The sequence below is a fragment of the Simochromis diagramma genome, unplaced genomic scaffold, assembly GCF_900408965.1.
Source record: "Simochromis diagramma unplaced genomic scaffold, fSimDia1.1 OVJJ01000284.1, whole genome shotgun sequence".
NCBI lineage: Eukaryota > Metazoa > Chordata > Actinopteri > Cichliformes > Cichlidae > Simochromis > Simochromis diagramma.
In genome coordinates this window covers 912,464-929,412 of record NW_024386871.1, presented here as the reverse complement: position 1 = coordinate 929,412, position 16,949 = coordinate 912,464, and the positions used below count along the sequence as shown (strand labels likewise).

Genomic DNA, 16,949 nt, shown 5'->3' with positions numbered 1-16,949 from the left:
GTGGTGCTTAAAGTGAATTTATGCAGCACAAAGCCCAAGAAGTGTGCCGGGGTCAAGTAGAGTTCACTCAGCGAACAGACAAATCCCCCATGCTGCATTTACAGTAGGAGAAGCACCGCATTACCTCAGCTTACCGCGAGCTAGACTTCCAACTACACTGAGACAGACTTGTTACTTTACATTTACAGGGAATTGTGACAAAAAGAAGAAAAACACACACACACTAAAGTATTATTTCATTCTCGCACTACTGTAGAGGTAGAAGTTTGGTCACAGACGTGCAAATCACAGCCAGACAAAAGGTGGAGCGAAAACAAAGTTTAGTAGGTCAATGATCAAAGCAAGGAGAGGCAGAGGAGTCCGAGGGGGCGAAAGCTGGCAGGAGTAAGTCCAGATACAGGCAGAGGTCATACATAAATGTAGGTAGGCAGGATAACATGACAAAAAGCTGGACCACTCTGGCAGGAATGCAAAACAGAAAATCTGGCAGTAGTGTGGTTACAGGGCAGAAAAACAGGAGCAGGTGTGCCGGTGGATGTGGAGGTCAATTGATGGGGAAGGGTGGGTACACACCAGGGATTGTGAACCAATAAACAGTGAGTTGAAATAACTGTTGAGGCAGTGATTTGTAGACAAAGGGTCTTAGTTTTTGAATTTGGACAACCATTTTTTCTGAATAATCTGTTGCCAGTACACTGGGTGGGGATGTGGTGGTCAAGATGGCAGAGGTATAGAGGTATAGAGATAGTTTAGTAGTAAAAGTAGTTTGTAAAAATCTGCTGTCTTGGATTGACTGCTGAAACAAATCCCGACCCTGACGCTGACAGAAGTTACCTCAACTAAATGGAACAACAACTTCTAAACAGCTCATCTCCAGGCTGTTCAACCCATATCGGAGTGCGTGGTTCTTATGTCAGAAGAACCACCCGCTCCCTGTAGCACTGAGTGATGGCAGAAGGAGCACAGCTGTCAGAAATCCCAGCACTGCCTTCCTCGGGTGATGTTTGCATTCTCTGACAACCAGCCATAGGTAGTAACCATCACTGACGGTTCCTCACTGGTATAAAGTTTGCAACCAGGTAGCTCTTAAGTGTGTATATTCTTCTATCTTCCCACGATAGAAAAATATTCCTCTATAGCCAAGGGAACATGCATCGTCTTTGATACCTACCTGGCATTGAGTTTGAAGATTGAGGTCAGACCAAGAATGTGGAATCACATGAAAGGTGACCGGCAAGGGCAAATTTTAGACCAAGCTCAAGGAAAACCGAACTCCTCCTTTCTGACACAATTGCGCAGACAACTCCAAAATGTTGGGACGTTTCTTTGGTCACTGTGACCAAAGAAAAAGATTCTCTAAGCACCCTCACCACAAGCCTACATGAGATAGCTCCTCGCAGTCAGGACAAGGCAGACACAAAAATCTTTCAGCACGTCAGGGTCAGATATTCTTCTAAGAGCCGTCAGCGTTCGACCAGCCCTTAAGGAAATTCGTGTGCAGCAGTTGTTGATTGCCTTTGGCTATGGACAGAATCTGAAGTAGATCCTTGTGCATGACCTTTGCCTATCTCTGAGACTAGAGAACAGCAAAGGGATTCTCTTCTTTCATGCTTTCACGGGCTGTGTTTTGTTGTTTCAGCCTTGCCCATCAAAGACAAGAAGACAGCTTAGCAGACATGGGGGAGTATATAATGAAGCGTCTGATCACTTCGGCAAACTCAGCTAGTATCCACCAGCAGTGCATGTTGACATGTAGATATTAGAAAATTTTGTGGACAAGATATATAACAGGTCCAGTACATGACCTTGCAAACCTAGCAACTTTTTTTCAGTGTGCAGCTGCAGTTTCTAGGACCCAATACGTTTGAAGAAATGCTCCAGTGTTGTCTAACATGGATTTGTCTATTTTCATTTACATTCGGCAGCTAATGTAAAGAAATGTAGTTTTCATAAAGCACGAGAATAACATCGAGTTTCCTCAGTATTGTTGTATTGATACTTAAGTTTTAATTCAATTTCTGCATTTTCCTTTGTTAGAAATAAACAGAAAAGCTCTGACAAGTCTTCACTAGGCCAAATCAAGTTTTACCTCAGATGTGTCATCAGTACAGTTCTGCCATTTATTCTCTTTTTATGGCTCTTGAGTATATATTAATCCACCTTTAATTTATAAGGCAGAAAAAGAGACTGATTGTATATGTCTAAAGAGTGTGAAAGATGACAAGAAAGATGATAGTAATTGGATGTCTGAATCTGCTAGACAGAACATGTATAAAAGATGATAGAAGGCACTTTTTAAACCTTCGGGGCACACCACAATGGGAGTTTTAAACATTACAACGATTGTAATTACAGCTGGGGAGAAATAAAAAATAATAATTTCACAAATCTGACACAGGGGGCAGAATAATTTCAGATAATGGTTACTAAACGTGATATTTCCTTTCTTTGATTATTTTTAGAGTGGCGAGGCAGGTAGTTTTAAATTCCATGATGTTCTGGATAATTACATTCTGCACTCAAAGGTATCCTGACACATCTAGCACAACCTCTTTGCTTTACAAAATTCCTGCCTAAAAGTTTTCACAGGGAGAAAAAAAATCAAAACTTTGAAAGAGCTTTATCATTCTCAGTACCTGCACTGGCGTGATGAAATCAAAAGCTCCTCTGTGTAAAACTACCTGCCTTGACATCTGAGACTGCAGCAGAAGTTACTGCTGCTTAGAGATGAATATCTGGATATACTGTGCGACTGCACGCTGTGTCAGGATGAAGTTCTTAAACGGAAATTGGATCCTCTTAACTAATCCGAGTTTTCATTTTTATGTGGTTTTAAATAAAGCTGAACGAGGTAAGACTGTTCTATAAAAATATGCCTGTTTTTATCGACTGAAATCACAAAGGAGCCATAACACAGAAGACGTTCCACTCTTTGCCGTATGGCGGTCTGCCTGAAGCAAGTGACAAACAGCAGCGAGAGAGATCGACTCAGGGGGATGATCTTTTTAGCCCTTTAATATGTCGCACATCACAAACCTTCATATTTATGAAAACCTACTTTTCTCAAATGTATATCAAAAGCGACTAAATACAGTGCAATACTATATATCAAGACTTTAGGCTTTGATTTGGGCTAATTGGCTGACTCTTTTATATATTGTTAAATCCCTTGGCCTACAACTGGGCGCTGTAGATACTAGATATGTGCTTATATGTCAGTCACATATCACCATATCGGCTGATATTAGCCATGGCGATCATCATGGACGTAGCTAACATGACATCACTCATTGGTTTCTGAATTCCGTCTTTTATGTTTCATCAAGCACCAATGATTAGATCTTGGTTGGTGACAAAGAGTGTCTGGTCTGACTGTGAAACTGGCTTGTGACTGACAAGTCATTAGCCAATGAACATTCAGGTTTCATGCCATAGATAATCAGCCATTTGAAGTATAGTATAACCGACATTAAAAACAAAGATTCAATATTTTCAGTATGACCCAAATCCCAAAAGTGGCTGAGACCATAAATTCTGCGGGAAAAGTTTTTACAGAGATCAAGGCAAAAAGCCCTTTTTCCAAATTTCTGGAGGACCGGAAGAGTTTTTGCAACCACAACTATCGCCATCTGGTGGCCTTTAGATAGAATGCAGGTTTATGCTACTTCCATGTTGATTTCTTTTTGTTGACCAAGAAACTACATGCATGTTTTTTACTGTCTGTATTGCCAGTGACTGTTATAAATTGCAATTATAAAACTAAAGTAGCAAATTAAGATGCCCAAATGGTCTATAGAGCTATATCATTATCTATGATTATATCATTATCTAATTAATTTCTTCAAGTTTAAAAGTCTAGAGATCATTTAGAGATGACTGCTACCATATCACCCCAATAGAGAACTTTGCTCTTAGGGTGCTGGCTTCTGCCTCCCATTCTACTTTTTTAAAAGTAGAATGGGAAAGTAGAAGCTTTCAGGCTTCTGTGAAGGCAGCTCCCAGTTTGGATTCGGGAGACAGACACGTCTCTACTTTTAATATAAGGATTAAAACTTTCCTTTTTGATAAAGCCTATAGTCAGGGCTGGATCGGTTAGCCTGGTTTGCTATTGGGGGCACTGAGTGTTTCTTCTTCACTCTGTTTCTTTTGCACTGTATGTCTTTTGTCCCGTCTTCCTCCTGTCACCCCCTGAGCCTGGTTCTGCTGGAGATTTCTTCCTTTTCCCTTCCCACTCTCATCAATTGCTTGCTCATGGGGTGTCATCTGATTGTTGTGGTTTTCTCTGTATTAGTGTAGGATCTTTACCTTACAATATAAATCACACTGAGGTGACTGCTGTTGTGATTTGGCGCTATATGAATAAAATTGAATTGAATGTACATTGTTTATAAAATAAAATTTGGCAATTGAACTAGTCAAAACCCAAACAGGTGGGAGATAGAGCTGGACTCTTTGGAGCGTGACCCTTGTGATGTGATTGGTTTTGAAAACTTCCTGAACACAAAAGTACCATAAGTTAATGACGGAGAGAAGGAAAGCTGTACAATAGTAGGTCTAAAGGAAGTACAAATTAGAAGGGGGAAAATAGAATACCAGGAATAGCACAGATTTAATAAGCTACATCTTTCTCATTAAACCTTGCCAAAGCTTTATTATAAAGATACTGATTATATAAGCTTTCCCCAGTGAGCCTTAAATATACATCATGCTGCAGTTTTCTTCTATAACCTTTTGTGGTCATTTGGGTCTTCTCCTTTTCCTGTGTGACTCTTCTGCTGTGCCCTAGGTGATAAATGCCATAGAGCAGGACTTCAGACTTCCAGCTCCCATGGACTGTCCAGTAGTGCTGCACCAACTGATGCTGGACTGCTGGCAGAAAGACAGAAACGCCCGGCCAAAGTTCCCCGATATTGTCAGCATGTTGGACAAAATGATACGCAACCCTGCATCTCTCAAAGCCGGCACCAACAACATGGTCCCTGGGTGAGCAGAGATACAAACTCATTTACATACACAAACACACTCTCCCTATCTTATCCCTCTGTTTCCCTCTGTTTTAAACTCCACGTTCTCTTGTATCTACTCTCTGCAGTCCTCCCCATCATCCCTTGTTAGACCGTGGAGCTCCAGACCTAAGCAGGGTGAGCTCAGTAGAGGACTGGCTGGCTGCATTGAAGATGACCCAGTACAGAGACTCCTTTCTGGGCTCGGGCTTCACCTCTTTGCCGCTCGTCACGCAAATCACAGCTGAGTAGGTTTAGCCATTAAATTGCCTCTATTTTTGTCTGTCTGCTTCTCTTTGCCTGAGTCTCACACTTAGCTGATCCTGCCAAGTCGGCATCTTTTTTGTTGGAAGACTGGTGGGGCAGCTGGTTGGCTGACTGTGTGAACACTTGTCTGTCTCTCTGTATCTGGCTTGCTTACTGCCATCCTTATTTTTTCTATGCCTCATGGTATAAAATGCTCCAAGTGCCATTATATTACAGACAAATAAAAAGCAATGTGTCCATGAAAGAAATTTGCACAGTTTAGCAGGGTTTAATCAATGAATGTACCTTCAGTTTTGTCATTAGAAAAAATGGGTTGATCACTTTTATCCTGTCTGAATTACCCTGCAAAGATTGCATATATGTGTGAGAGGTGTCTCTTTAATTCATTTAGACAGCTGTTGGGCCTGTCCTTAATTTTCTATCTGTGAATAGTCCACCCGTGGTTGCCACCCTCACCTTTGACCAAAGCGCCAGACCTGGAGCTGGTCCCCATTGGTTACACTGTGGCTGTCTACCACTCCTAAAATAGCTAAAATAGGTCAAAAGCAGAGGGTAAATTTCACCAACGGGATTAATTAAGTGTATTTTAACACAGTTACGGTGTAATAAAGGCAGAGTTAGAATACTGAGTGAACTTTAAAATACTTTTCATGCAAAATGAATCACTAATATGAGAAAAATGGAGGGAATACCTACCCGAAGTCACTTTTTAGGAGTTTTTAATTAGGTATTCAGTCTCTAAAATAGTACTGATTTCAAATTTCTGCCCATGCTATGTTGCTATTACATAGCTAATATGTAGTAATGTACAGTACAGTGCAAATGTCTTTGACCGCCCATCATTTCTTTATATTTTGCTGGTAAAATGGAGAGTAGCTGCAGCAGTTTTTGAAACATGAGTAGAAATTATAGCATATAAGCCCAATACATAGTTATAAATATTGACTTTCTTCATAAACATCAGTATTTGGAATGACCACGTTTATTCTTCAAAACAGCCTCAACTTTCTTAGGTAAGCTTTCTTGTGCTTTCTTTAAGTAGTCTTCAGCAATAGTTCTCCAGGCCTCTCAAAGGTCATTCACAGCTCTTCTTTGCATGTTGGCTGCCTTTTGTTCTGTTTTCTGTCACGATAATCCCACGCTGCTTCATCTGGGCTCTGCGGAGGTCAATCCATGACTGATAGTGTTCCATTGTGTATTTTTGTCTGTCCAAGTATGATTTTACTGCATTGGCAGTGTGTTTGGGATCACTGTCATGCTGAAAAATGAAGCTGTTGCCAGTCAGGCACTTTCCAGATGGTATTGCATGGTGGACCAAAAATCTGATTTCCATCAGTTTAGACAGGATCCACAAACCCCCAAATTAGGACACTTTGCTCTGCAGATGGTTTTAGACACTCACTGCTGTAGTTACCTTCTGACCTCCTCTGAACATGTTAGTGATGATTTGAACAAGAAATTTCAAGTCTGTATTCATCACTCCATAAGACCTGTTGTCACTGATTTTCAATCTAGTTCTAGTTCTTGTGTAGTTTTGTATGATTTAGCCTTTTTTCCCTGTTTCGGTCCCTAAAGCACAGCGTCTTGACAGCCACCTTTCCACTGAGACCATTTCTGATGAGGCTTAGGCGAACAGTAACTGGAAGGGCTTCAAGATGCCTCAAATTTTCAGTCTAAATACATCTTTCTGCAATGGATGGTGTACCTATTTATCGAATTAAGAAAGGAAGTTATTACACAGTATATGCTAATGCAGTAAACATTCAGAGTGTGTCTAAACCAGGGCTGTTTTTTCTTAACAGCTAACACTTACAGATATCGCCAAACATGCAAGCAATCACAAAGCTACTGTACTGAAAGGAGGACAGCTCTAAGGATACACTCACTGAATGTTGTGTGTGATTGTGCCAGTTCAAACTGTGGCTGCACAGAACGGGCAGATTGTGGGTTGCAGCTTTATGCAACCCACAATCTGTTATTTGTTACAGAAAACCAAAGCCATCCTTACATAAGAACTTAGTCAAAAATATAGTTTGGACTTCTCCACTCATCTTTGTGAAAACCAGTCTGGCTCGGATCAGCACCTCTTCAAAGTTTGTTAATTTTTTTTTAGGTTACAGGTTTTAGTTTTAAGGTTAAAGCCGGTTTAGGTTACAGTTCGGATAATAGTGTGGCACTCAGTTGCGGTAGTTAAACTTAGAAGCAAGAGACATGAGAATGCATTAATGTCAATAAATGTCCTTTCAAAGTTAACCCACAAACATGCCCGTGTTTGTGTATGTGTGCCCCTGCACCCACGCACAGACTGGAGCAGGCAGCAACAACTCTTGACTGACAACCACTTTTAGCAAAAATATAAGAGCTGCTCATCGAAACAACTCGGCACTGCACTGAGGCAGGATTTGTGTATTGCGGTTTAGGCTTCGACACTCTGGCCTGTCATTCACTTTCAATGGGGTGACGTCATGCGTTACAGAACTGAATTGTGAATTCATTGCTTTGCTTTTTTTGTGGTGTTCATGCTGAAATCCTGAAAAAAAAAAAAAAAAGTTTTTCCAGTCCAGTCACATTTATTCAGATCCTCCAGCCATTCAAATCGCTTTCCAAATCCCGAGAGAGCGAGGTCCATTTCAATATCAAAGTGTAGCAGAAGTTGATAGTTGTGGTGAGCCATTAGCATTAACTGAGCTAGAGCTAGCTTAGTTGATGCTAGCAGTTTATTGAAGCTTGTCAGTGAGTGGTTGTTGTTGCTATGACAATCGTGCCTACAAGGATGGGTGCCCCTACACCTTAGTCACACCCACTTTATAACTCAGTGATGGCCTCTCCTGTATCTTCCCTGTTAGTTAAACACAAGCTACTAATCTGTAGCAGTTACAAACAGACTCTACTACATGTTCAAGCTGTTGTGAGCACTGGCACCTTTTCTTGGCCAGTTAAAGCGCTGCTCATGTTTACTGTAGTGTTGATTTCCTGGTTTACAATCCTACAGACAGCAGTTCCAATGATAACCATATAAAAATTGATTTTTTGTGCCTTTTTTGGGTAGTGACAGTAAACACAGGAAGCGGGAGGTGGGTCAGGTGTAGCAGAGGGGCTAGGATGGTAAAATGGTAAATGGCCTGTATTTGTATAGCGCTTTACTAGTCCCTAAGGACCCCAAAGCGCTTTACACATCCAGTCATCCACCCATTCACACACACATTCACACACAACACTGATTTTGTAAATGGTGTACTACATGGAGTGTTCAATTTATATTTGATTGTTGTTATGAAGACAAACCTCATATCCGTATCTCTGTCTTCCCAGAGATCTGCAGAGGATCGGAGTGTCTCTAGCCGGACACCAGAAGAAGATCCTGACCAGCGTGCAGCTGATGAGGCACCAAGCCGATGATCAGTCTCCCACCGAATCCGTGTAGCCACACGGGGGAAATACTCGACCTGGGTGCAGTCTGTGAGCAAGCAGGCTGTCCTATACTTCCGTTTTTAAGCTCATACAATTAAGTTTGCTGCTTTTGGAGATCTCAATCACTTCACGCGCTTTCAAAAAATCATCGTTAGCCATTTGTGTGTCTGCATGGACAGATCCGTCCCCCAGTGACAGGACGGACTTCTTTTATGCCATTTAGCTTCCAAAACAAAAATGGCTCCTGGGAGAAATTCAGTATAGATGCATTATTCTCACAAAGAGTAAAAACAAAAATAAGTGGGGAAAAAGGAAAACTTACTGATCATGAGGCTCTAAAATCATTACCCCCCTTTTTCCACGTGCCAGCGTAACTGTGAATGCTATCACTGAAATCTACAGACCATTTAAACCATCTTGAATTAAAGGAAGATTGTTTTGTTTTTGTTTTTTTACACGAGGACACAAAACACTCTGCTTTGAAGAAGGAAGTGGCTGAGCAGACGTTTATATGAAGGGGCACAAACCGGACCAAAAGACTGACAAAAAGGGTTTTAAGAGACGAGACGCGCGAGCAGGCTTGTTAAATCCAGAGACTACTTCAGCGTGTTCCTGAAAAATTGCTACCATCTGAATCCTGACAAGAGCCAACCGTTTAAAGGGGACCTTTTTTAATAAAAAAAAAGCTATCTTCATATTGAAGAGTTTGTACATATTTGTGATACGGGATATTTCTTTCCTATTTGCTCATTAGCGTTTGCGTTCGCTAACAGCAACAGACAGTTCAGTGTCGCTGGAGTATTTGTGACTTCTCAACAATTCTCTTCCCCGCCTGAATCATCACTGGAGCAAACTCTGAAGTGCTGTGGACTGCAGACAAAAAAAGAAAGAAAATAGGTTTCAGTGTTCTGGTTTTTTTCTTCTCCTTCTTTTTTTTTGTACTTTCCATGCAGCCATGAAAAGATAAACTCGTTCAGTGAAAGTGCTACCAGGGCCTGGCCTACTTAAAGTACTTAATTCACAGAGAACTCATAATGGATGATGTTTCACAATCAGCACAAATGCCCACTGAGTAAAGCCAATTAGAAATATTCAAACCATAGTGGTATGTCTCTCTTTTCTGAGCCAGGAATCAAAGCGCATGCATGCTTGGTGGCGCAGAAGAATAAAGCAGCTTAAGACTGTGGGTACTGTGTCATTACCAGCTATCGAGATTGCACCTGTTGTGAAAGCGCCGCGGTGTCCAGAGAATCTTTAAAAGACACCAAAGGTATCCAGTGTTCTTGTGATTTGGCTGCAAATCCTAAAGCCGCCTGCCAGCCAAGCACAAAACCAACCAGAAATCCAACGCTCATGTTCTGTCCACGCGTGGAAACAGATCTTCCCGTCTAAACTTTGTCATGGCCGCCATCCAGGTGGCATTCATCGCTCAGCAGCAGGCAGCCATGCAGGACTCTTTGTTTTCATTCATTTTTCTTTTTCGCCGGCTGCCGGACACGTTGCCGTCAGAGCCCGTTTTGACAGTCTCATTTCCCGATTGACATCTCCGATTAATACCGCCGCGTCAGTTTGCAGATGAAATGACAGGAAATGACCTATCCGTGTTCCTCATCTGCAGACGGCAACCTTTTCAGTGTCAGAGAAGAGATAAAGAGATCAAACAAGAAGAGATACAGTGAAATACCACATGCTTTCAGTGAAGAGGCAAAACTGGTGACTTATTTATCTTTTTTTTTTTTCTAAATACTGAAGCTCGTCCTAACAAAATATGATATAAAGAAGGCCTGATCTCACTACAGGGCACACTGGTGGAGAAGCACTGGGAGATCTCTTTTATCTCAGCGCTGAGCGGATTACCAGCTGTGAAACAACAGCAGGCTCGCTCTGCCTCCAACCACCACCACCCCGCCAAAAAAAACCCCTCTGGTCACACGCGTGCACGGATTATCCATCAGCACCTCTGATTGGATGTTATGATTTTATTTGTCATCCGCTGCGAGCTCGGGCTCATGATGACAGAAGTGACAGTTGTTTGCTTTTAACACGCTTTCACTGCTGCATGGCTCCTACAAAAAAAAATAAATAAATAAATGCTGTGTTTGTGTTTGTCTCGCACCACCGCTCGCCACTGCTGGGATGCCCCAAAGTCTTTTTATTTATGAACACTGTGACATTGAAGGGGTCTGTGGCTTTTCTTTTCTTTTTTTTAAAACCAAGAAGAAGAAAAAAACAAAACCTCCAAACATTTCAGTTTGCACTTGTTTCCCCGAAACTCCACTCCAACGGCGCGGCCCGCAATTGCATTTGTTGCCTGGCAACAGCAGCTTATTGAGCATTTTATCAGGAAGTATTGAGATCAACTGGGAGCGTGTCAGTAGTTCAGAGGCATAATTCGTTGTGAATAGATGCCTGTGGAAAAAAAAGAGAAAGAAAACAGTTTCAGCCCTGGCTCCGGGGTTTAATAAAGAGCGAGACAACTAGTGCGCCCTAAAAGCTCATATTGAATGCCACCTAAGAAAAGAATAGACGAAAAAGAAACAAAATTCATGCAGAGGAAATGAAAACTATCAACACAGACAGGCATCTTGCTGCGTTATGCAACATCTGTAGTCGAGTGTGTCTGCTCTTCCGATTCATGTTTTTCTTTTTTCTCAGCAAGTGTAAATGTTAGTTTTGGGAACCATTTCACATGTTGCTGTGTCAGTGTTTGTGAAAAAAACAAAACCAAACCCCAATGAAGGCATAAGTGATCTATGACACTTCTTGTGTTTATACCGTTGCGTGTCTTGGTTCAAGCACAAGTGTTCGCCACAGAGGGGATACCTGGAGAACCTCAGGAGGATGATTTGAGTGTTAAAGATGGAGTTTGTGAAAGCAGGTTTCTGAGTTAAAAGCTAATCCACCCTGAATCTGTTGCCTAAAAACAAATCATAATAATAAAAAAGAAAGGAGAGCATGTAAACAAGTCAGGAGCCAGATATGTAGCTATGCTGTCTGTAATGTATGCTGAATTCTAGCTTGAGGCTAAACTGTGTTAAGTTTTAGATTTTTCTCATTTTCTCTCCTATAGAAAAGTTTTTATTTCAAAAGAAACAGTCCATCATTGACATTTTTTGCTATTTTTACACACACACACACACACACGCACACACACACACAAGTGAGCCGAGCTAAACTAAACAAAGACAATGAAATGTGATGGTAAAATAAAATGATGAAAAAAAAAAATATCTCCCACTCATTGTCAACTTTTTAAAAGTTTGAAGATGAAAAGTTTGCCTAAGACACTCACTGTGTCCCAGTTCCACATTAGAAACTAATTCTAGTCTGAAGAGTGTGCGCCTGCTGGAAAAGCAACAAGAGAGAGTATAGTCAAAAAAAAAAAATCGGCATGCATGCACAAAGAAGCGAAGAAGCATAGTGACAGCTTACTAAAAATGAAAACTAATCGTGGATGGTGGCAAAGTAGCTCTGAAAGCACGGCAGAAAATAAGTGTAAGACAGGACGAGGGAGATATTTTGTACGTGTTCGTGTGAAGTTTAATTAGCGCTGACATTTAGAAGACCCAGTCTGGTTGGCGTACGTCGCTCTGCGGATGGGATCATTTCTTGTCAGTGTGAACCAGTTAAAGGTGCCCTATCCGGGGACACTGCTGGCAGAAACTAAATGAACTCATCTTGTGCTCCGAGTTTGATTCGTACCAGGACCAACCACGCTTCACTGCCAAGTCATACGCTTGCACATTGGGTCACACACTTCTCCCACTCAGCATTTTACGTGCTGAGAATCTAGCCAGTGTTAAAAATGGAAGAATAACCTTAAACAGGGTTTTGAACTCTGTTGAGTCCTGTGTGATGGCTTGTTTGAAGCAGAGCAGATGGTGACTTGTTTTCCCCTCTATGCTTGCCATAGCTGTATGTGTGACTTTGCTGGTCATTACTACAAACCACAGACTGTGTATACAACATAGAGGTAGGCACTGGGTATAAAAAGTGGAGGCAGTGCCAAAGTACCTTAAACTGTCTTATTTAATATAATGCAATGTTCATTTACTAAATTATAGTCCCATTTAGAGCTAAATAGATCATCAAGTTGGGTATGCTTTTTTGCGTGGCTACATTGTCACTGCTGTACACTGCTCAAAAAAATTGAAGGACTACTTTTTAATCAGAGTGTAGCATCAAGACCATTAAACTTCTGGGCTATTAATCTGGCCAGTTAAGTAGTAGAGGGGGTTCTTAATCAGTTTCAGCTACTTTGGTGTTGATGAGACTAACAGGTGGACTAGAGGGGCAACAGTGAGACAACCCCCAAAACAGGAATAGTGTTACAGGTCGACGGATATTTTCTCCCTCCTTATCTTTCTGGATTTTTTTTTTTACTAGTTTTGCATTTGGCTGGGGTCAGTGTCACTGCTGCCGGCATGATAACCTGACCTAAATCCAACAGACAAACTCTGGGACATAATTTTTCAGTTCAGCTGATGCTACAAGGTTGCACTTCAGACTGTCCAGGAGCTCAGCCACGCCCTGGTCCAGGTCTGGGAGGAGGTCCCTTCAGTACACCATCCGTCTTCTCATTAGCAGCATGCGCCAACAATTTCAGGCAAGCATACAAAGCAGACAGGGCCAAACAAACTGCTGAGTACCATTTTGAGTCAGCAAAATGACAGTTTTGCAAAGCAGACCAGCTTTCCACATCATAATTTCATGTCAGTTGTATTCTTCAATCCAGCCCTCTGCAGGTTGATCATTTTCATTCCCAAGAAATGATGTGGCATCCTTTCATTTCTAACACATTACCCAGTCCATATCAGTATAGATATGCAGCATGATATTTCTCCCATTGATATCTGCTGTGTTTTAAAGCGTTCCTTTAATTTTTGGAGCAGTGTATAAGTGGTGTATGCAACATTCGCCCATTATTTTCCCCATTTTTTTACAAACGCAGTCCAGTTTTCAATTTAAAGTTTAAAGATGACGTGGTCGTCCATCTTTAACTGTGTATAACAGACCTGTTGGCTGCTGCTGATGCCAGCAGACATCCTTACTGCCTGAGATGCTTCCTATGTGCAGAAGATTGCCAAAGACACCAATTGGGAACTTTAGGACTGCTGTAAGGCTTGTATCAGAGTCAGTCAGCAAACTCAGTGCTTGTTATCCTGTTATCGTGTGACTAGTTTTCCTTCTGCATGCAGAGTTTGCTGATGCTGGCTGCTGCAGTCATGCTGCAGCCTCGTATTCAGACTACTGCCTAATAATTTATTAGCACAGTAGTGTAATAAGTGTTCATCATATCAGTTGGCTCGAGTACACAGAGGCAACACTCCTAAGCACTACTCCCTGCCTTCGCTCTTGCACAGCAGCGCTTCTTTTCATGCTACTGGCACCTGAGATGAGGGTGAACCACTGTGCATGCCCATATGTGTTTGTGTTTGTGTGTGCAGAGAGACAGGAAGTCTCTGGTGAAAATACAGACCCACACTCTCTTTTTGATTCTTTTCTTCGTCTTCAGTTTTTTTGCATACCAAGTACGAAAACACAGACCTGGAACTGCTTTTGTTTTAACGTGATATGCCACTTGTCATTTATACATTTTGCACAGGGCTTTTGTGTCGTGTTGACATTTGCACGCCTGCACATAAAGCGGCACCTGATCGTTTTGGGAGCACGTGAACGTATCCGTGACCACATCCCATCTCGTTTGCGAAAACTCCACGTCTGGTGCAGCTGCAATGCATTGTGCTCTGCTCGCTGTAAGTGCTGCTGTAAGGCACACATGACAAAAGCCCTCATTCTGTTATTCTGCAGAACTGTCATCAAAACCCGACATTTACCGCAAGATCTTTAAGATAAAATTGCCTTTCAGACTCCACTGTAGCCGTCACACTATATTTAGCCACTTACGCACAAAAATGAGAAAAGTAGACACCTAAACAACAAAGTAGGCCCAGAAATGCAGGGTGAGTCTCCTCTAAGTGCTTTAGGGTGGATTTATCTTTTAATTGCAGATTTTCTTTTTTTCTTTTGAAAGCTGGTCAGACTGGGCTGCTTTTCTTTCTCCTCTGCTTTTTCTCTGGTGTAATAGATACTGTAGGTGAGGCACCAGATGAGAGCGTGAGAGTTATGAAGAGAGGGGAGGAAAAAGTAAAAGGGAATAGGTAATAGAAGGGGAAAGAAGGGAAGGGGAAGGATTAGCAGAAGAAGAGAGAAGCGGGGTGGGGAAGAGGGGTGGAGGAGCAAAGGCAAAGCTCGACTTGTGTTTGAATAAAAATGAGGCTGGGTGTGGAGAGATTACTCGTTCTCTTTTTGTCTCTCTCTCTCCCTCTCCGCTCTACCCAGCTGTCCTCCTTCTTCTCCTAATGCCCACAGCCTCTCTGAACTGCTCACTCTGCTTCCAGTCCGCATTTCCACCGTCTCTTTTTCACTCAGAGTTTGAAGGCAAGCAATCGTTCTGCGTTAGAAGCACTCCTCTCTCCAGCAGTTTTGAACTTGCATCTCTTAAGGATATATTGGCGCCTATTCTTTACATAAAAGACCCCCACACTGTTTTGTTGTGGGCTTTCAGCAAACTATTTATGCCGGAGCTGTGGAAGTAATGGGCTTTTCCTCTTTTCCACCTGCTTTGCTCCTCGCGCCCAGTCGTTCACAGCGATTCATAAGGCTGACCTCGCTGTGGCTGTGCACACTGAAAGGGCAGAAAGGGGTTTTCTGGGATGCTCAGCAGAAATTAATAGGCCCAAACAGATAAAGTCTGCTGACTTTGGTGGTCCTCTGATTTTTCCTCTTGCCCCCCTGTGACATATTCAAAACTATGGGTTACCAGAAACTGCTATTTACATGAATTGGGCGGATCACAATGAAATTTGGTTCACGTTCCCCTTGGGATGAGTTGTATTTTGTGTAGTGATGTTGCTACATTTAAAGCATCATCATTAGATTAATTTGTCCAATTCTTCATAACCAAATAAGTGAGAAACAGCAGTAATTCACATCAGCCTCAGCTGTACTTCGTTGCTGCGTGCTACCTAAACTAAACCGTGAACATCTATCATACCTGATGAGCAAGTTAGCCTCATAATTTGGGGTCGTTATTAAATCGCTAACGTTAGCGCTTAGCTGAAAACACATTTGAGTTTGCTTTCACTCGGAAAAATATATTCCCTTACAACTGCAAGTTCTTTTCAGTTGCATTTCAAGCTCTCCGGGATGAGACGTTCTTATTTAAATGATTGATGAAGTCTGCAATCCACAAGACTTTCATCCAGGAGTCGAGGGTTCGACTCCCATGTGTGACCCTTTCTTTACTGAGTTCTTTTTGTGACTTTCAAGTTGTCCGGCTTAGGCACCAAAAGGATGCCACATCATTTGGCGCAGTTATGGAATGACGGGGAAGTATTTCAATTACAAAAATATTTGTGTAACTTCACAAATCCAGGAGAAAATAATGAAAAACTTGTACGGGGAATGTCTCTTTAAAGTCTTTTTCAAAAAAAAACAAAGAAAAAAAGGAAAAATAAATAAATAAATACAAAGAATTCTGATGAGCATATTTCCCCAAACTGTGACAATATATGTCTTCTGCCCGAATGTATAAATATTTGCGTTGCAACCTAAGCTTTTTGAGCTTTGTAATCTCATTTTACACAAAGTGTTTCTTTAAACCGCAGACTGGCTGTGCACACTCCCTCTGCAGAAATTTCCACTTTGTTGTTTTTCTCATGGTAATTTATTTTCCTTCGAACTGCTTGCCATACCTTTTAGTATGTATGTAATGTACTATTTCTCTTGAAAAAAGAAAAAGCAGCTCAATAATCAGCTGCATCTGCCTTTCTCTGTTTACCAACAATAACGTTCTAGGTGTTACTGCTCATATAGTCAGAGCATCCCACTGTCATGTATTATACTACTGTAAAATAATGTGAATATGCGCAAGCCTGTGCATCTTTGTGTGTTTGTGTGCGCGTGTGGGTGTAATATATTGTGTGTGTGGATGTGTGTGTGCGTGTGAGTGCTGTTCAGTGTACAGTAAAATGTTTGTATTTTGTGCGTGAGTTTGTAGCTGTAAACTTTCTGACTCTTACATTTACAATGCACTGTTTGTCAATAAAGAAGACAATTCAAACCCATGACTTCAGGAAATCAGTTCTGTTTTGTGATGAAGAGGAAATTTAAAGTTTATCAGGTTGGGACTCGGGGTTGCTGGAGTCACAGGTGATGCAGGGTGAGAGGGGGAACACAAGCTGGACAGTTCGTCACAGGCTGGGT

At 41.7% G+C, this 16,949-nt stretch overlaps 1 protein-coding gene across 2 annotated transcripts in view; it reads left to right on the top strand.

Moving 5' to 3' along the window:
* Positions 1-16,179, top strand: part of LOC120733382 (ephrin type-B receptor 1-like) — a 127,356-nt gene extending 111,177 nt beyond the window's left edge. For both annotated transcript variants that reach the window (XM_040031503.1, XM_040031504.1), the window contains exons 18-20: positions 4,787-4,983; positions 5,093-5,251; positions 8,583-16,179. In XM_040031503.1, coding sequence (XP_039887437.1) covers positions 4,787-4,983; positions 5,093-5,251; positions 8,583-8,694 — 468 coding nt within the window. In that variant the 3' untranslated portion in view covers positions 8,695-16,179. The remainder of the gene's footprint in view (positions 1-4,786; positions 4,984-5,092; positions 5,252-8,582) is intronic.
* Positions 16,180-16,949: the final 770 nt, after the last annotated feature.